Source organism: Thunnus thynnus, chromosome 14, assembly GCF_963924715.1.
Source record: "Thunnus thynnus chromosome 14, fThuThy2.1, whole genome shotgun sequence".
NCBI classification, from domain to species: Eukaryota; Metazoa; Chordata; class Actinopteri; order Scombriformes; family Scombridae; genus Thunnus; species Thunnus thynnus.
This window is the reverse complement of record NC_089530.1, coordinates 29,150,894-29,172,753: the sequence shown is the minus strand read 5'-3', so window position 1 is coordinate 29,172,753 and position 21,860 is coordinate 29,150,894. Positions and strand designations below refer to the sequence as shown.

Here is a 21,860-nt window from a genome sequence, read left to right as displayed (position 1 = left end):
TCTCCTTTTACTTTGCAGAAAATATTATCACAATGTAAAGATTATTTTGCTACAATCACAACCAACAGACAATCAACAAAACTCTTTAGTATCTGTTTCCAGTTAGTTTGTCTGCTTTTCTACCGAGTTTTGAATCACTGTGCATAGACAGAATACTCAGAATCAGGAAACACCAGTACTTTTTGGGATTCATCATTCGTCATTTGACTTTTGTAATATTTGTTGGTGGAAGGTCAAAAACAGCCCTCCAGCAACATAAAGACCCGGGTCACATTCCCGCCAGCTCTGTCTGTTAAAATTCCTACTGTGTCTTGGTCAGAAGACTGGCAGCACTACAAGTATGATCCTGACCAATCATTGTTCATGACCTTGGGCGAGTTCATAGGTCGTCGGGGAGGAGGGTCAAGAATATTGTCAATCATGGCTACAGAAGCTGCTGGCGGTCTTGTGTTCCAATTGTGGACCCGTTCCTGGGTGTCACGAGGCGCCGACATGGTCCACTGTCTACACCTAACCCAGGCCCAGTGCCCTAAACCCACAGGTGGACTGTTTATGCCAAATTGGAAGAAAAAGTGCCAACAAAAAACAGAGTCGGATGTATTTTTCAGTATATTCCTGCATCAATTTCAGTGCAACAAATCCCTGGACGTATTTTGGTATTCTAACAATCGAAGCGGTTCTGACTCACAAGGAGCCGTTGGGGATGAGCCTGACCTGCGAGGGAGGCTCACCAGCTGGGCAGAAGGAGTGGGCGTGGTGGAAGACATAAGCAGGCTCCACTTTAAAAAAGCAGGAGGGAAAACGGTCAAAACATGTGGAGTCGGTGACTCAGTGGATGTTTTTAAAAATAACCTGAGGAAGGAAGGAAGGAAGGAAGGAAGGAAGGAAGGAACTGAAAGAGCAAAGTGTGGAAGTAGAGATACAAAAGTTCAGAGGGGAGGTGGACTCTGAGTGTGTGACACAGAGGAAGAAAGAAGTGGAAACATACAGATAGAGTAGCTATAAGTGAAAGTGATAAACCGTAATTGGAGTGTGTGGAGGAAGTAAACAAGACGAAACATTGTGTGTGTGTGTGTGTGTGTGTGTGTGTGTGTGTGTGTGTGTGTGTGAGTGTGTGTGAGTGTGTGTGAGAGATGAGATGATAAAGGGAGCGTGTGGAGAAAGTAAATGAGACACGAGATAATGTGAGTCAAGACCGGAAACAAAGAAAGACACAGAGAAGATGGTTAGAGGCAAAGATGTGCTGCAGGAAGATTGTTTCTTAATAGATTCAAATTTTTATAGTGTTTAATTTAAACTAATCCCCGAAGCAAAGACAAAGTGGTGTTACATTTTTAAGATAATATACATTTCATATCCTCATATTTTATCCATTGCAGATGTGTTGTAAACTGTTGGTAACCCAAAGCTGCCAATTCATGGTTTCATACCCTTATTAATCAGGTAGGTCATCCAAGCTGTTTGCCTTTATACCATTTGAGCATTTTTTGTTAATTAAAAGTGTTTTCAAGAAAAACATATTTGCATTTTTTCAAGTAAGGTGTCAAAAAAGTTGCCATGTTGGTATCAGTAGCAGCATGACTCATACTGGATGTTTTAAGTTTAATTGGCATTTCAGAGTTTTAAAAATCCAACAAGGATACTTTTTAAATTTCTTGTTTTATATTAACTCAAAATATGTACATTTTTGATAAGGATCCCTTGCAAATGTTTAGTAAAGAGTTTTACTTGGCGAGACATTTTAAAGTGAAAAATGACCTAAAATAAATCCTTGGCATTTCTGTCCTGCAGCGTCTTGTTACTTTATTGGCCGACATTAGTCTATCAAATATTTTCTCCATTAATCGATTAGTTGTTTGGTCCATAAAATGTCAGAAAATGGTGAAAAATATTGATCATTCTTTCCCAAAGCCCAAGTTGTTCAGAGCTTTTCAGTTTAATGTATTAAACAAACCAGTAAATATTCACATCTGACAAGTTGGAACTCAAAACGATAAAATAGTTGGTAATTACTTTAATAGCTGACAGCTAATCAATTAACTGACTAATCGTTGCACATTGATACAGAAATCTCTGCAATTAGCTGATATTGGCCGGTACATCAGCCTGGACTATTTATTAGGCTAAAATAAGTGACAAAAACGTCAAAAACAAAACACAACATTTTAGAATAAATTGATAAAACTTAGAGCAGAAGGTTTTTTTGACAGCCACCATCACTGACTGACTCATCTAAACGCACAACCTGTGATTTCAACGACTAGAGTACAGGCTAATAAAACTATAATGTCTGTGAGAACAGATAAAAAAGGGGTAAGATGTAGGAAAATGACAGTTGTATAATAGTATATCAGTGTGAAGGAAAGATCAACTCTGCATTTCTGTTGACAGGGCCACAAAACTCTGACATCAAAAATCATAAAAGCTTTTTATCTGGGACAGCAGCAAAGAGAAGAAGAAGAAGCCACACCATTATCAAGAAATTATTAAAAGCTCATCTGCTGAACAGACGGACGTGGCTGTCAGGGAGGAACACGGCATCATGAGAGACGGAGAGAGGAGGATGGAGGAGTTGAATGAAAGAGGTTAAACGACAAAATAAGACAAGAAGAGAAACAGAAAACGGAGCAACACGGAGGAAGACTGTGTGCAAAGAGTAAGAGGTGAAGCGGTTTATTCGCTCATGTGTTCATCTCTGATAATAAGTGAATGGTGCAGGAGACTGGAAGGCTTATGAAACCGGCTGCGTTATCACTGCCGGGTCACTGCCTACAGATGTCAAACCCATCAGATAAGAATCCACTTTACCATGCTACTCCCTGCCCGAGTGTCACATGGATGAAATACGAGCACTCTGTTTGATAGGGATCAATTGAATTTAAATTATTCCATTGATTTTAACAATATAATTACTTTGAAAAACAAGGTAATTGGTGAGGATCTACTCTACTCACTACTAATCAGCAGTAGTAGAAAAACTGTAAACTGTATCTATTAAATAAAACCAACAACACAACATGTTGCATGAATCTTAAAGAAGAAAATGTAACGTATCCTTTTTCCTTTTGTTAGCATAAATGCCGATACATCTATGATACAAAGATTTGTGCTGATTGGACGAACTAACGCTCGCTTCCAGTATCTGATGAAAGTAATTATGCAAAGACCGATGATGTTATGGAGCAGAAGGCTAGAAGGTTTCCTTGAATAATTTAAAACATGAAAGCTGCCAGTCTGAGCATTTCCAAGATAAAAGCTTTCACAGAAAACCTCCTGATAGAGAAAGAGCATGATCATCATCTGCTTTTGAAAACCTACTGTTTAAGATGAAAAGTGAGACGCTAACAGCCAAATCTTTCATGAAATTAATTTTTCATCAGACGTATAAAATGATGTTTAGGACATGGAACAAACAATTTATGAAGAATTACATTTTTCCACTGGTGAGGATACTTTTTAAATGTCTAGTTGTACAGGAAGAAGTAACTCCAGTAGTGACTCACTTGGGAGCAGTGTGGACCTGTGTACACACAGGCAACCCTGTAATAATAATTTTACCTTTCGACCTCAAGTTATCCGCTCAAGTGTCCTTGAACAAGGAACTGACTCCCAACAATTTCCTAGAGCGCTGCTCTGCGGCTCAACTTCACCTCTGACCTCCCTGCAGGAGGGAGGAACAAGCTAAAGCTCGATTGTACTCCCCTCCAATGACACCATGAGCCTGTGGCAAAGCACATCAAGGCTCTACAGACATTTTCCCAAATACTTTCTAGTCAACAAGGTGAAAATATGAGACAGAGAGGCTGTTAGAAGAGGAAATCAATGGAAGAGTTAAATTACTTACTCTGCTCTGACAATCAAATGAAAATGCAATCAAGGCCGAGATACAAGCAAGGTGGAGCAGTTAAAAAAAACCCAAAAGACTACACTATGATTAGATTTTAAGACATTAGGCTTGTAGTTGCAAAATTAGAGCAAAATGTGTAGTTTATTCCTAATTTAGCTGAATGACTGAGGGGCATTTAAACCTATAAACATCACATCCAACTATGAACAGTAGCAGTTTTTAGCACATTGCAATCAAGCTGCTCATCAGTGCATGTTCAAAATGTTCAGCTACTTTCTAATAAAAATGATTCTTCTTCTATCCCACAAAAATAACAAACGAGTATCGCTTGGGGACGTTTTTTTAATGCAAAAATGCTAAAGACTTGCTGGTTTCAGCTTCTCAGATATGAGATTTAAAGCTTTTCTGTGTCATACATGATAGTAAATTGAATGTCTTTGGATTTCTAACTGTTGATCAGACAAAACAAGACATTTGAGGATGTCACTATTTAGTTAAAAAAAACCCACAAAAGGTAGTTTTCACTATTTTCTGACATTTTATAGACAAAATGATTAATCGAGAAAATAATCTGCAGATTAATCGATAATGAAAATAATTGTTAGTTGCAGCCCTACGATTGAAAAGTCCCAGAGACTATGAGACCAGAGAAACTAAACTCAGTTACTAAAAGTCACTTTTGCTCATTTTTGTTTGCTTTTCACCACATCTGAAGAACCGTGTAGATTAAGCAAACTAGTCGGGTAACGATTAAACATGACGGCAGCATTTGAGATGCAAGTTTATAAACAGGAAACAACACAGTGTTTCTGTTGTTCTATGTCTTAACTGTTGTATGACTGATGTTTGAGTTGTATTTAATGGATAAATGAATGAAAAGAGAATCTTGGAACCAATCAGCTATTTGTCTGATGACAATTTAACCTCTGGAGGCATTGGCCAATATTTCAGGGCTACCGGTGTAGCAAGCGGATATCTGTAAAACAATATCCAGGCCAAGACTTCCTCTTCCTTGTTCTGGTCTTTGTTTACAGTCCAATTAGCAACTTGAGATGGTCCAGACGACATTTCAGCTAATCTCTATAAACAGATATATGCATATGAATGTAGATAATAATAATAATAAAAAGCTAAATCGCCGTCAGATGATAGCCGATGGGTTCCGAGATCACATTTTGGCCAACGCGTTCTGCCTCTTTTGCTCTCTACAGGTACTGTTCTTGGTCCCACGGTGGAAACGCCCTGCTGTCATATATCGAATCTCATTCCATACTGCTCATACAAATTACATTAAATATGTACCACACCATTAACATTTGTGTCAAGTCCCACAGGAACATGCTGTAGCCCTATTTTGTACTATAAGGTTATACCACATTAATACCATATCATGCAGAAAATGTGCTTTTGAGGGTGAATACTAGAGGGAATCTGTGACATTGTAATATAATGTGAAGGGGGAGTCTTCAGCTATTAGTCAGACTCTGCTCTGTAGCATGGAAACAAGTAAATTCATGGAACAGTCCAGCAGGCAGTCCATGTAAACATTTTTATTGGTGTGCTGCCTCACTCGTTTTACTGACTACAATCAGATTATATACATGTGAAAGTTGCCTCATTCTCCCCGCTGTACAGCTCAGAGGGGAGAGCAAGGCAGTGATACCATCTGTTTTCAAATCTTTACTGATGCAGAGATGGTTGGATGAACACATGTTGTTTTCTGCATCACATCCTCTTACTAACTCATACTTACATTTACTGTTGGCTAAGAGCCAATGAAGAAACTGAAGGTGAAAAAGACCATTAAAGGATAACAACTCAGTATCTCTTGAGAGAAAGGTTCGACCTTGACAAAAGTTGGGGATTCAGACCAGCAGCTTTCCAGTCAGAGGCGTTCTGTTCATATTTACACTTCTACTGCCGCCATACTGGAGCTTTCTGCATAAAATTACTTTCCAAATGGTGCAACATGTTCAACATGTTCATGATGAATAAGCCGTTTCATACTGCTGCATTATTTGGCTGTGAAGTGAAAACTATGTTAATGTGGTGAATGATAATGAAGAATGTGATGACTGTGATGAAGATCGTTGATCGTGTGACTGAGTTTTTGAAGAATGAAAACATGATGCTGTTTAGTAAAATAAAAAAAACCAAAGTACCTCACGTGTCGTGCGCCGTTTACTCCTCCTGAAAATGTGAGACTTCAGAAAACAAACAACTTGGTTAAAACAAGTCTGTAATGTGTTATCAGTAATTGAATAATTAACTATTTACTCCATATCAGAACATTTTATGCATTGTAAGTCCTAATATTCAAAATAACAAACTAAAAACAAAACTGGAAAACTGACTGACTGGTGTAATTTGTACTGTTTACTAGCAGTCTAATATAAGCTGAGCACAGATTTAAAATGTTGATCAAGCTGTTGTCTGGAATCATGTTTAAAGTGTCTTATTGCAGTGTTAAAATGATGTATTGCTGGAGCTCGTTTACACATATGGACTTAAAGACCTCGAAAACGCTGAGATTCACAGACACAAAAAGGTGTCTGGCGACACAATGTGTGGAAGTTAAGAAAAGTTCAACAACAAATGTCTCCGATGCTTGGGTGTGAAAACCAGTCATACTTGTTTCAATTCCCTCAGAAAATATTTTTTTCACTCTCCTCCACTGAGTAAAGGACCTTCAAACTAAATGGAAGAAAGGTTTATCATTGCAGTCGATGGCTTCCCAATTCTCTATGACAGGGCATTAATAAACTACCAGAACTTGAGTAAGAAAAACAATGCACAGAAACACATCACTCAAAAAATGAGCTACGTCCTTGTGCACCAATATAGTGGTGATGTCAGAAAATAACCACCCAGTCATAGCTGATCAAATTCAATTACATGCTGAATACTGAACGCGCCTGAAAGCTAAAGGCTCACAAGAGGCAAGGGACTATTTGTTTCTTGGTATCTGTAAGTAGTTCATGGGTGCCCCCCGGGTTTTTTTCATGGCATTCTGGCCATGATTTTTATCCCTGGCAAAGACACCAATTTATGCATGAAAAGTATAAGATAAAAAATTGTATCTTCAAGTCGTATGCCTTTTCCTTCCTACGTATAGATCAATGCATATACAACTGCTGGAAGCTGGAACAAGGGTTGATGTCTGGAACAATGAGTGTCTCTTTCCCTTGCTGTTAAACAGTATGCAAAGCGAAAAGTGGTGGCAGAGAAAAATCTTTTTCGCGTTAGCTGTAAAAATAAATGGACTATGACGGAACACATAATTCACTTTTGACAGAAATCCGTATGTAGATGGACCTCTTGCACCCATGATGTAGTTTGTAGTAATTGCTGAGAGCACCTTCAAGCATATATAGATTATTTGGGGCTCATAAAGGTGATCTTTATTTCAGATAAGGCAGCCTGATGAATGTATTAAAAGAGCTGGATATGCTACTGCCACTCAGCTGCCAATTTGCCCCAGTGGCCATTCATGGTACTGCAACAATTACTCATTGTTCATATAACATCATCCTAATGTAGCCAATCAGGAACGCGCAGGCAGGGCCAGCACCAAAAACACTGATGTGCATGTGCAGTAGGCAGCACAATGCGGCAACCAGTGAAGACGCCAGGAAGTTATTGTTCCATTCCAAGAAATAGTCCTGCATAGAACCCCCACATCTTGTTGCTTTTTATGAAACAAATGGCATTTGATGCGTTAATTAGAGAATTTTAGAGTTGCTGACAGGTTTTAATTTTACCTTTGGATAGGGTCAGGCTAGCTTTTATCTCAGTGCATCCTCAACCTGTACTTAGAGCTGTCTTCTTGTGATCGGCTACCATATATATTTACTGGGCAGATATGAGCGTGGTATCAATCTTCTCAAGTAACTCTTGGCAACAGAGAAACTATTGCTTTAAAGGCTATTCCCTGTACAAAGTCTTCTGTACTTCCACTGAACAGAACAAGTTATCTGTGTATTATGGCTGTCTGCTTGTTAATATATGTAGTTTCTTTGTCCACAGCACTCACTGCACAGCACTAACGTTGTCTGGAGAAGTGGTACACAAAAAATATATACATAAATAACAACACGTCTTTCTTCAGGCCACTAACATGATAGAAGCTCTGACATTGTTCAATGTTTCATGTCATGTTAAAAGAAGGCATTAAAAGTTTATACTTCAGGCTCCTGACGGGATTAGATGTAAAGTGCCACTGGTGCCACCATGGGCTTCAGAGTCTCTTCATCAAGCTCTGCCGGACCAAAAGTGTCTCACTACTCCTTGCTCTTTGAACATGTATAATTTTCAAAACCAATAGGCTCTCTTGGAGATGCATATTATGGGTGTAAATTCTGTGTTGTTCACACAGGGTACATTTTGAAGTCACAGAGGGAGGACATCAATATGTACTGTATATGTCTACAGTATGTGTTTTATGTGTATATGCATGTGTATCTACAAGCTCATCCCAACTCAGTCTAAGCGTCACGAGGAACATACAGAAAGAAGAAAACACATTTATACCCAAAATGAAAGCAGTGGAAGCATTGTTAACGATTTAAGTGCTGGTGTGAGAATGAGAATTGCTGTTCTACCTTAAAGGTCAGTCCACCTTCAGTGAGCCCGGTCAGGTTAGGCTAACACGCTGTTGCTAACTTCATGAGTATTTTCCTTGTCTCAAGGAGCTGCAGCATTTATTAATTGACACACTGCAGCCTGTACTGTACATTTACTGCCACATTGACAACTTACTGCTGACCTTTTCCTCTGCTCTGCCTTCATTCACCGTCACTTTTCTGCCGCTCACTCTCTGCACTCGCCCAACTACACACGCTTATTTACACACACATTACGCACTGCCCTATACCTTAACGAAGCTATGCTACTCTTATAACAGTACAGTGGAAACCGCTTACAGCGATCACAGTTACAGTGATCAACCGTTTATATGGATCAAAAAGCTCGGGACAGAATCATTCCTATACAAATGTTGTTTACTTCGCTTAGTAATCAAGTAGTCCACTTACAGTGTTCATTTTGGGTCTTTTCGTACATAAAAACTATGTATTATCTTACTCCCATAGTACACATATGATGTGTATTTAGTGGCTGAGGCACCATTATCAGGCGATTGCACACCTCTGCAGGTTTGTGTGGAGGTGTGTGGTGTGGGCATGATTATTTGTAACCACCATGAAATAATCAGAAAATAATATTTTATTCCTCTCATTCACCGGAAATGAGTTGGGAAGCAGTCAGCAAAGCCGAACTTTACTTTTAATGTTATCAAATGAAGAGAAATGTCCTCCCCTCTTCTTAGTAATGTTTTTGTTTTCCCTCATGGCAGGGCTGTATAAGCGTTACAGGTTGCGTTTCTCCAACAGTTGAATCTGGTTGAACTTTCTTGCTGTGGTGCCCCTGCGACACCCACCCCCGCAGCCTAAACGCACAACCCGTCTGCTTGGGACTGGGAGGCTGGTGCTGTATGCACATTGAAATCATGATGGGAAAAAGATTAAAATAAAAAAAAATGTAGTCTCTTTGAAGCTTATGACAAACTGCCAAAAACAAGCCGACAAGATGCAGCAGCAAAACAACAAGCATTTGAAACAGCTGTACTGTATTTTGAAACAGTCAATAAAATTCAGTGAATAGCGAAGCTGCCTGTTACTTTATATTCATGTAATAAATATACAAACGTCCATTAGATGGTAATCTGCATGACAAATAAAGAAAAAGAAAAAAAAAAATCGGTTATAATAATCATCCACTTATACTGATCAATTTGACCTGGACGGACGTGATCACTATAAGCGGTTTCCACTGTACCTTTCACGTAGATTTCCTTTGACGAATGAAGTGAGAGAGGATGACTCAAAACAATTCCACAGTAACATAGGGTGTTATTGTGCTCACACAGTGTGCGAGTGAAAATCATTAGTAGCCCACTGATATTAACGATCGTGTGAAATTGTAGCAGCGGCGCTCACAATTTTGTAGCAGTGGTGCGCCGCTGCTGAATGAATATTGGGGAAACACTGTTATTTGTGTGTGAACCGTCCCTTTAACATCTCGCATGTTTACTTTCCAACTGTTCATTTAATCATGTGTAACTAAGCCACAAAGAAAACAAAAGGCTTCAAATAAAATGGTGAGTGAATGTTATCTTTTTCATTTCCCTCTATTCTCGACTTAACTGAAAACCCACTTAACCGTGACCCCCAAACTACAGGACTTAATGAACCATGAACTTTGTGAACTGCTAAACCCCTACAGATTTACTGTAATAGGGCAGAGAAGAGGAGAGATGCTTGAAACCAGGTACTTCAGTTGAAGGATGTTCTCTCTATTCAAACCTCCACACTAACCTGGTTTTAATTGAAAAGAGCTCCTCTACAAATTTGCTTTCCTAAATGAGACCATCGAAAATAAACTGTTTGCATGTAAAAGCAGACATTACATGCACAAACAACTATTTAATTTGTCCCTAATTGTTGTCATGTGATGCCCAGCTGCCCACCTAATATGGTCTCATATTAGAATTATTAATCTATTAAGAATCACTGATGACAGCATAACTTTATTTAATGCAGGATATTCTCCTCAGTCACTTTCTTCCACGTTTGTCTTAATGCATCACAACCAAAGCCAAACAAATAAATACTATAAATACTCTATCCAATTAATGAAGAGCTAAAAAGTGAAACCAAAGGAGCTGGATGGGTTGTTGTTTTCACTCGAATGAGCACAATAAATGCAAATCTGCAATTCTAGCTGAAAGACCTCACTGTCTCATTCTCCGACTCTCACTACTCTCTCTCTGACCTCTGTGAAGCTCTCTTAAGTGTTGCGCCATTAATCAGCGGTGAACGTGCTCTCTGCCTGTGCTCCTGCTGACTCCCTGCTGGATCAAGGATAGGCTAAGATCCTGATGGCAGACATGACCCGCAGAGAGAGACACTGATTGAAGGGATGAGACAGAGATATGGCTCTATGGGTCAATTGCAGACGATATAAAACGCCCTCTGGTGAGCATACTGCACATCTTCTCCCCTAAAGCCTACAGCAACACTGACTGACTAGCCTGGATTGGATTTATTTTTTTTTTTCCCGCGGCTGGGAATCATTCCTGTGATATCAATCAATGCTATTCTGGTCACCTGGTGGGGGATATCTGTATTTCAGCAAACTTTAAAGGTCCTCCACCACCACCAGCATATTAACAGTAGTAAATTCTGTGACATTTGAATCTTGCACCTGTGTTAAGCTATTTTTTACTTCAGGTTGTTAGCAGACACGTAGCCGCAATTAATCATTGGAGTCATGTTCGTGTCCATATTATCAGAGACAAACATGAACCCTCATTTCAGCTCTGTTATGGTCCCCACTGACTGCTGAGACAAATATCTGATTATTTAGCTGTTGCTAACTTCATCTGCCTGCTGTTTGGTGCTGGGCAAGTAGTGTACACTTTAGCTACTTTAAGAGTTATTCATAAGGGTTTCTGCAGTACGAGTGACCCTTAAACATTATGCTAAGTCAGTTGCTAATATAAAAAACATCACATAACAGAATATTCTGGGACCACATGCAATTATCATGAATGTTCTTTTCCAAAATCAGTTAAATGTCAAGTTTGTAACTAATAATTGTTCTATTATTAACAGTGCACTCTTACGTAACTTGAGTCTTCTGAGCACGGGTTTAGGAGGAATCTTATCCTGTCAAAATACTCCACCACAACTGGTGACGCAAGTAAAATTTCCAAATGCAGGACCTCCTTGGGTAAAACGTAACCCATCAAAATAGTACTTTTGTCTTGCTTGGCTGTTACAGTATATATTTAGCAGTTATTTCCATGCTTTTTCTCCAGTGGGTCCCCATGATGACAAATGACGGCGTTGGTAGTTTTGTGATGGAACTGGAAAGCCTCTATTACAGGCTGTGTAACTGAAGGAGGGACAGTGAGGGCTCGCGGTGATCCATTACAGGCTGTGTGAAAGGGGACAGTACATTTCGGTAAGTATAGGCTGTGTCACTTCATACCGCGTGGTTTTGCGTGTACATGCAGTGACGCAAACAGCCAGCATATCTGTACACTTTACTTGCATGAATGTGACTGAGCAATAAGTCAAGACACCGTCATGTTTGGGGGTTTCCATTCAAGTATATCAAAGTTAGCATATCCTGTGTTTTTATTTTAACATTAAGGCAACATTGCACCACGTGTCTTACAGCTAATAATTATAGCCTATATTCTCCGCTGACATTAAGACAAGTCAGTGGGTTTCCAGTGGTACAGTAAGTACACACATCTTCATTTCTAAATGTGTCTGCGTGTGATAAAGAACATGAAGGAGATGTTGAGTTAATGGATGTGTATATTAAGTACAGGCTGCACAGTTGGGCTCCGCTCAGATCTAAACTTTCTCAGTAACCGTCACTGATGTGTCAGTTTTCTTCTGCTATGTTTTTACCCTCCTCCATTGCTTTTAATTCTCTCTGCTCCTATCCAGCCACCCTACCCACAATCCCTCCTCTTTCATCTTGCCATCTTAACTCCCCTCCACCAACCCCCCTTATCTCTGTCTTGACTTGGCTTGCTAGCCACTTTTATCTTCCTTTTCTCCCCTTGCCACCCTGGTTTCTCCTCTTTTCTTCATCTTTCCTCCTCTCTACTCTGTTGCTGTATTCCCTCCGCTCTTTATCCATCTGTCCTTCCTTCCTGTCTTGTTTCATTTTGCTTTCTTCCTCCCTCTAACCCTTAACCAATCTCTGTCAATTGTTTCTTTCTGTGCTGCCTCCACCTCCCTCAGCACTCTCCTCTCGAATTATTTTGGCTCATTTCTATTTTGGTTTAAAACTCACTTTTCCCCTTTTGTTTTCTCAACACCTTATTCTCTCTCTTTTTTCTGTTCTTGGGTAAAAAATGTTTCTACGCTCTCCTTTTTTGGCCTCATACTGTATGAAGGCTGACGGGGTCATTGATGTGTTGACGCTCTCGTGACCCTAAGGCTCTTGACACTTGAAACTCCCTCTGTATCATTTTTCCTCATATGTTCAGTTCATTTCACTGCTTTTTAAGTGGAAACTGGGTCATTGCAGCAGCATGAATAGAGGTATTGGTTAGAGAACAAAGTGTAAAAAAAGAAAAAAAAAAAAAAAAGTCAGACCATCTCTATGATGCTGAAATGGGTTTTTTCATGTTGAAAAAGAACTGTGCATCAATGGCAATCCAAATTTCAGGTGTTCCTTTCATTCCACTGCTTGGAGACTCATTTGGAGGACTCTTGACACATTTGGGCTATTAAGTACAAAGCATTTTTTTACGTAAGCCTCTGTTCAGGATAACAGAAATATCTTTATAACCATCAAGAATCTGTCTGGGTCTCCCATCTTCTTGATTCAGTCTTTTTTTTTTTCCTTTTTAAAGAGGGACGTGTTCATGTTCATAAATGTTGACTGAGCTGCCCCAGAACCCCAGAACACAATCTTATGTTATATCACATCAGTTTGGATGTGCTATAGAACCCCTCCTCAACACAAACACCTATAGTGTTTTGCCATTTGCACTTTTGGCTGCGCCGAGTTGATTTTTGTTTCCGTTACTGGTTTTACTGTGTGGAGTTGTGCCCGAGATGGACCATCTCCGGAGTTGGGCCAAAGCACGCTTGACCCACCTCCAACCGCAACCAACCCGTGACGACCCCCCCTTCTCCTGCTTCTCCCCTCAAACAAGTGTGTGTTGTGAGACTGATGTCTGTGCAAGAGACCAGAGAGAAAGCTGTTCCTCTGTGAGTTCAGCTCTCAGTACTTTTGTAGCTTCTAACTGAATCTCTGTGGTTTGAAGTTTAGTTTCTCTCCTGCGTCCTCGTTTGTACTTTCAGATATTTCCTTTTATTTTATCGTTTCCTGGTTGCTTTCAGCCATAATGGAGCCGTGTTAAGTTACTGCTGATGAAAACACATTTCCTGCTGCTTCATATTAAAAGCTTTTAAATAACAAAATGACGGGGGAACTTTTATTGTGAAGAATTTATAGGAAATTAAATGTGTTTATCCGCTGTTTTACAGCTGCACCATTGACCACTAGTCACAGCCATGATGTATACCGCCCGCTGTTTTTCGACTCAAGACAAGCGCATCATCAGTTAAAGACGCACCTTCACTGTTGTAATGGAAATGCAAATCCCTGCTGCACTGGGATGCCGAGTCAAACCGAGTCAAGCCACACCAGCATGTGTGTATAGAAAAAGCCTATTACATCTTTTTGTGGGCTTTTCATTACACTTCCACTCCGTTTCATTTCCAGTTCTCTCTCTTGAACCCAGCCCAGTCAGCAGAACGGCAGTCATTAGTGAAATTACTTTGGAGTTTCATCGCAGAGCTTTCACTCCAGCATAAATACTCCCACTGCTGGTATCAAAAGAGAAAATATGGTAATACCACGAGAGCACAAGGAGTCAAAAGAGCCTAGTTACATTGGAGGAGGGCTTGTTACATGAACGTGGCCTAATATGCTCCAGTTAATGAGCTTTTGTCAGAGCATGTAGGCACATCGCTAACACATTTTCACACAGTTCTTACTGCTGACAGTTTTAAAATATTAAAGAGGAAAGATGAACATTAACAGGGAGTCCTTCCTGCTGCTGCAAGTCTTATGAGTAGAGCAGCAAACTAATGAAACCAATTATATGATTGGCACATTCACAAAATTGTTTAAATATCTGTACTTTCTGTAATTTTTCTATGGTCCTGTAAAAGTGACTTTTTAGTGATTTTTTATACGGAGGGCTGGATATATGTACATGGATATATGTGTCCATTACACAGAGTACTGAATACTGTCAAGGCTGCTTGTGTTCAGACAACTTTGGCTTCTTTTGTTAAAGTGTTTTGTAGAAAAACATGTTGACTGTTTTAGTATGAAAAACTCTGGTATCATACTGACAGTATAATTGTAAAAATGATACCCAGCCTTACTTATAATGAAGACTTCTTTCTTTTCACCTTTGATTTCCAAACATTCAAAAACACCTAAGTGAGCAACATGCTTTTAAGTTGCTGCTTCACAAAGTTGACTAATCCCATTTCTAAAACAGCTTTCCTCTCGGTGCCATCTCAAAACGATCTTCATCTTTTATTCAGCGAGGTTCACTTTCTGTGAGATGAAGATGACTGCGGCGGAAAGATACATCTGGGAGAACTCAAGTCTCAAGAACATTTATATGAACACTAATTGCAATTTCGGTTACTTTCAGTTACAGCAAACATCAGCTGACTGCTGCAATCAAAATGCCTCCCTTCCAATATTCGTACACTTTAAAATAGTCTTATTCATTTTAACAAAATGTAGCATTATTTAACCCTAAATTGACAAAGTATGTGACTTAACTCTCTGTAAAAATAGCTTTTGTTTAGTGAGATTTTGTTTTGGAAAATTGTGCCATGGACAGATTTTTCTCTATGATGCGATGACATCCATTGGTCTGTTTCATGTTTGTTTGCTATATCATTGCAAAGCTTTGTTTACTCGAGTAAAGCTTTTGTCAGTCTCATTATTTTCAACATGTTCAGAGCTTACTTCCATTTCATACCCTTGCCCTTGGTGACAAAAAAGTTATTCAGGGAGGCTTGTGGTTGTGATTCAAGGTGTGAAAATTGCTGTCAAAATAGTCCCTGAGCAAAGGTGTCAAACTGATGTATATGTGCCAACCCCTAAGATGAGACGACACCGTAAACACGATCGACCCTTAAAAAAAAAAAGAGGAGCTAAACACTCTTGTACAGCAGGAGTAAAACTGGTTTACATGACATGTACATACTGTCATTGACAACAGGGTTATGCTTGTATATTATGGGATTATCATGTATCACTGTGGGGTTATAAGCAACAGTTATGACAACTCCAGAATAGGGCTGTCTTAGAATGAAGAGTGAAGATGTTATTGTTGATTGTGGCATATAGAATATTTTAAACATCTATAAAAACGTTTAATTTCAAAATATATTAAGTAAAAGTAACATAATAACACTAACAAAAACAAATCCTATAGAGACAGAGCTAAAAACATGATTTCAGCATGTCAAAGGATTATTTTAGCAACCTGTCTACCAGAGAGGAAAAAGTAGTTTATAGCATATGTTTAAACCTGTTACATTAAGATGCAATACATGAATGCAAGGGCTGACATCACGTCTGCAGTAGAAATAGCACAACTGTATAGCAAACTCCACCACATAACAGGCTGGCATGACACTTAACAGCTGATATGGTGAGCGCGGTTTGTAAAAATAGGCCAGGAAATTACACACTGACGTGCAATCATTTCCCTTTCAGGCTCTTTTAACAGTTCGCATTTTAACCAAATGCAGGTTAGCTATTCTGTGATTTACTTTCAACCTTTGTGTTTCTCTGTGTCCAGGTATATGTGTCGATTTTACGGAGGCTTTAGAGCTGCAGGCTGTCTGTGCAGCACAGTTTGAGTCTGTCTCTCCCATCACACAGCACACAGCCCCACTTTTGCCTTCTTAAAGGCTCAGTTTTTCTCTTCAGCAGCTTATAAAAACTTCATTCTGGGTTCTTTACACTGTTGTTATTGCATCTCGACACACAGTGACTTTTAGGCATTATTCTGTTGTTTGCTAGTAGACAGAAGCAATAAGGAGGCTCCGTCACGCAATACAAAATCAATGGAGAGCAATGAATTGTTTTCCCCTCTGAGGTGGGCGGGACTTAATCGCGCTCCGTCTCTATTGTAGGTTTTGTTGGATAATATAAGAAACTCATTGTCAGGTATCAAAGATGTCGCAGTGACAAAGTTCATGTAGCAATGTTACTGAAGACAAACTGCTGATGTCTTTCTGAGCGCTTCTTGAAATCACAACTTGTTTGCAAGTTAATCATTTACACCAGTGGTCTCCAACCCCCGGGCCACGGACCGGTCCGTAGGTCATTTGGTACCGGTCTGCACAGTACACGGTGGATTCAGGTTTACTATTATATTTAGAAAATACCACAGTTTTTACACCAGTCGTATCATTTTAGTTTGTTGTATTTATCCGCCGCACCTTAAAGGCCGGTCCGTGAAAATACTGTCTGACATTAAACCGGTCCGTGGTACAAAAAAGGTTAAGGACCTCTGATTTACACCTCATGAAATCAGTTCCTCTTTCCTGTAGATTGCAGCATTTATAAAGTCACCACTTCAGAGCGGCGACGATCATCAAGCGATCATGACTATCAAGCAAAACACAGTTTCCTTTATTTGTCCTTTTGATATTATCCTCATATCATTAGTTCATCATTCTGGTTCGCCATGCACAAAATTGGTCACTTCAGTGATGGCTCATATTGTCGTTGCTACAACAGTTACTTAATGAGCAGAAACCTTAAGACAGCGAGCACGTGCTGAAGTATAAATTACCAGCAGCACTCCTCCTCCTCTCAAACACACTGCCACTTGGGATTGTGCGTAAACAAAGAGAAATTCAGTGTTTATAAGATGAGCAACAAGCAGCCAAGATTGTAAAATTACAATAATAACGATATATAATATTACTGTGCAAGCGAGAATGCTTTACTGTAGTTATGTTTAGAGCCACAGAGTGACAAAAATTACTGATCATTTATGATATCTGCAATCTAGAGGGAAGGATGAAAGAAAAAACATTCCCTGGTGCAGGTGACTCATCTAAATTTTGCATTTTGGGTTAAAAAAAGGCAATGAGAAGAAAATGTAATGTATCATTTCTGTTGCCTGTCTCCTATTTTATACTTCTGTCAACACATTTTTTTCTTTTCTCCAGATGGAGATATGATGCTTTTTTTCCAAAATGTGTTTGCCAAAGAGACAAAGAGAAAAAGAAAGCAGTTCTTTGTGAATGAGATCCGAAACAGAGGAGTTGTACAAGCTGCAGACAGTAACAGAGGAACAGTGATGTGACGAGTGAACTGTGCCTGACCTTGTGTTTCTCTGAGCGGGATGCTTGTTTAATGTGTTCCCTGAGGGGGGGGGGGTGTACAGTATGTGTGTGTGTGTGTGTGTGTGTGTGTGTGCATGTGTTATCAGTAAAGTGTGAGTTTCTCCTTGTAAGTGTTATTCATGATGAATGAGATTGTTTTCTCTGACCTATAAGTGGTGGGTTCATGCCTGACAGTGTTTTTTTACTATCCCGACTACATGCTTTATATCTACAGGAAACAATAATGGTATGAAAATATACATAATTAAGGACATATATGGATATTTAACACAAATATGGCCTTGAATCACACATTACATCTTGCTTATCTAGACCTAAAGATGGAGTTTAAGTTGGTTTAAACTACTGTTTGAAGTTAGCAGATTCAAAAATATTAAGGAGGGAAAAGTGAGCTGTATGATTTGGAGAAAAGTTGAAGGTTTTTTTCTATCTATCATAATTTAAGAGCATCAATTTTTCACTTAGTGACTCAAATTTCCGCTGTACAAATGATCAAAGATGGGAATTGCTGTTAAATCTTGTTGTTTTAATGTTAAAAAAACTTTCTCTCAAAAGCTTGAGAGAAATGTGTTATCAATAATTTACTAATTCTGTTATAGATGTCAAGATCTGTGTGTGCTTCTATTTGGAAACTCATGCCAGCTGGGAATTGTATCCATGACACCACAATAAATAACTTCATCATATATGTGATGTTTAATGACTTCAGATTCATGTAAATATACTGGAGTTTGTGCTCCACATAGGTTGTTTTTTTTAATCTATATCAAATGATCAGTATGATAAAAAGCAGGCTGTGTATGTGTAGATAACAGCATCAGCGTGTGTCACATGCCTTTGGGAGTCAAATGTAACAGAGGCATTAGCCTACTTCCCTTTAATTAGTCGAAACAAACAAATTAACATAAGTGTGTCTCCATTGCTGCCTTTAATGAAATCCCAGCGAAACTGTGTCCTGAAAACCACCTTTACCATCTTCACCCCTCCGAGTGCAGCTTTTCACTTTTCTATGCAAGCCTCACTAGTCTGGCCTTGTTTCCGAGGAGCCTCTGTGGTCTGTTCTGGGATTAGTTTCCCAGACAATCTGTGACTTGCGATTGGTTTCACTGAACATCCGTAGTATCAACCAGTTCACAGGATGAAAAACTCTGCCGTCCATTTCCAGATGGCACAGATGGGATTGCTTTGTTGACCTTGCTACTTGTACTACTCACACATTGCTACTCAGTATACAAACTACATTTGTAGATCTTCCAAGCGATTGCGTAACACTCTTTAAAGTGAGAATAGCTGCTGTGACAAGTGCTACTGTCACTACTTCCTTTTATTTTTACTTTTACTTTTAAATTACGTATTCTAGCTCAGTAATGATGAGTCTGAACCATCTTAAAACTCTTATTTTTTCATCTAATGCAGCAGATTTTAACCAGATGATACAAAATACAGATATTACTGTTTGATATGTTTGTAAACAGTCTGAATGCACTGATCATTACTATCTGAATGTATTAAAGTAGGGTTTCTGCAACTGTTTAATACCACACAGGATGCAATTTAATACTTATTTCACCATCCTACTGGCCAAAGTATGAAAGTACAATGGAAAACCAGTAAGGATGATATGGTCTAAAATTCTTTATTATTATATTATATCTCATTTATTAATGTTCATTAAATACATGCTGCCTGAACCATGATAGGCAGCATAAAATGGATAGATTGATTAACCAATAAGAAATTATTTATTCATTTAAGTTTTTGCTAAATTTGACACTTGTGCATTATGATTGGATGAGCTTCCTACTTATTGTCGTTAGCAGTAATTACTGTTTTTGATATGGATTTGATAGCTGAAACTCCACAAAAAAAGAATCAAACAGCTTCCTGCAGCATAATCCACTGCAATAACATCACACTTTTAGTTTATAAGTGTCTCCTGATGAGCCATAATCAGATACAAAAACATTTTATAACTATCATTACAGCCGACAGCGGGTAAGAGAAAATAAAGTAAAATAAGACTTTTGTAAGAAGCAGTTCAGGTAAATTGGCAGCTCTAGATTGCCTGTTGGTGAATGTGAGTGTGAACGGTGTTCTGTCTGGATGTCTGAGCTCTCTGATTGACTGACAACCCGTCCCGGGTGTACCCTCGCCTCTCTCCGCAGTGGTATCACTAATGGATGGATAGATGGAATTTTTTAATACCAGTGAGGCCTTTTCTCCAAGAAACTAAGTTTTTTTAAAAAAACTTTTCAAGACCTGCAGAAACCCTGTAAAAACACCAAGCATACTGAAGATATACACAGACATGTCACATGTTTTGTAACGGCGCCCTGCTACCAGAAAGATAAAAACATAATTACTTGAAATGCCAAACTAATTACCACATCACCACTGTTTGAATCTGCTATGTACAGATGTAGAAATGCCAAATTTACAACTGCCATTTCAGCTGCTGTTGCTCTCTATTTCCCAGGAGTGTAAGACAATTCTACACTACAAGTGCTGGATTGATGGCGGCTGAGGGGAAAAGGTTTCACTGTGACATTTTCTCCACACAACATGTATGACACACAGCATGTACAAGTGAAAAATCATCTCTGAAAATAATGGGAAAAAGGCCATCTCTGAGGTCCAAACTGCACATCTGTTGTACTTTTAGTTATCTAGGGAGGATTTATTTCCAAGAAACTCAGAAATGCATCATTTAAACCGCCGCACGCTGCGCATTTATACTTGTGAATATGAAACAATGTTTGAACGACTGACTAATGTGCGGACGAGTCTTTGTTTTGGCTCCTACCTTCTCCATCTCTCCGCTCTTCCTCTTGCGTGCCGAGCGCGTGATTTTGACGGTGACGGCGTTCTCCTCTCCCTGGCGTCGCAGCGCCATGCGGTTCGGCTGCAGAGGACTGAAGGAGATCTCCAGCTCGGGCCGCGGGAAACGACTCGTCCGGCCGTTTTCTGTGGAAATCTCAGAGGAGTCCAACACGGACGGATAACCAGCGGAGCCCTGTGGAACGACACGTGGTTTTAAGGTCAGGGGTCACTTGGTTGTGTGAAGGGTTGAGGTAATATCTGATCTGTTGGTAACTACAAGGTGAGGACACCACAACAGTGACAGTCTGCAAACCCAGAATATAAACATTTTGACTTTTCATGAGCTTACCTGACTGCTGACTGACGCTCTGATGTCTCTCCTTCCTCCTGACTTCCTGTTAATGGTTTCACTCTGCCAAGAATTTGAAAATAACAATTTTTTTTATGCAAAAGATGTTGATAAATGTATTATTTAATCTTTCATCCTAGATTTATCTGCCAGGTGCAACCACAGCCTCTATGATGAATGATTGAAACAGCTTTACAGAAATTATACATTTTTAAGTGTTTCTGGAGCTGAAGCCTCCTCACATACAGACGAGAAGATGTGCAACAAAAGTTTAAGATTAGCAATGTCAGCATCCTGTAAATGACGTACAGTCCTCGTTTAACCTTGTTGACATGATGTACTGAAGTTTAAAACAAGAAATTAAAAAAGATGAAAGTTATATCTGTCTGTAGTCTGCAGGTTCACTTTAAAGACGGAGATTTATGGATAAATAAAGTAAAAGGCTGAATGCCCAGAAAGCAAAGACATTCACCTTATCACTGACATAAAACTGTGATTTATATCTCCTTGATCTATGTCCTTCTCCTTTATTATGTTCACACTTCACAAATAGTTTTTGGAAGAGGTTTAAAAAAGTAAAGGAAAAACAGAGCAAACAATCAAAAACAAACATTTACCTCCGCCAGGCTGTTATCTCTGTGGTGTGCTCTGACCTGTTCACTCCTGACCTGAGCACAGATGAAAAACAAACATCAGTAATAAAACATTTAAATATAAAAAGAGCAAAACTGCATCGCTGCCCTTCACTCATATCTGGATTCAAGTACAAAAAATAGCCACAAAGCTGTGAATGTTCTCTAACTTTATGTAAAGTTGTAATGTGCAACTTTATTAATATAAAATAAACATTAAC

General features: G+C 39.1%; 1 protein-coding gene across 1 annotated transcript in view; it reads right to left on the bottom strand.

Moving 5' to 3' along the window:
• The window catches only part of LOC137197568 (kinesin-like protein KIF20B), a 29,929-nt gene extending 8,171 nt beyond the window's left edge, over positions 1–21,758 (bottom strand). The window contains exons 1-4 of the mRNA XM_067611063.1: positions 21,732–21,758; positions 21,625–21,675; positions 21,008–21,070; positions 20,642–20,851 (exon numbers count right to left, since the gene is read on the bottom strand). Of these exons, the coding sequence (XP_067467164.1) occupies positions 20,642–20,851; positions 21,008–21,070; positions 21,625–21,675; positions 21,732–21,758 (351 nt within the window). The remainder of the gene's footprint in view (positions 1–20,641; positions 20,852–21,007; positions 21,071–21,624; positions 21,676–21,731) is intronic.
• Positions 21,759–21,860: the final 102 nt, after the last annotated feature.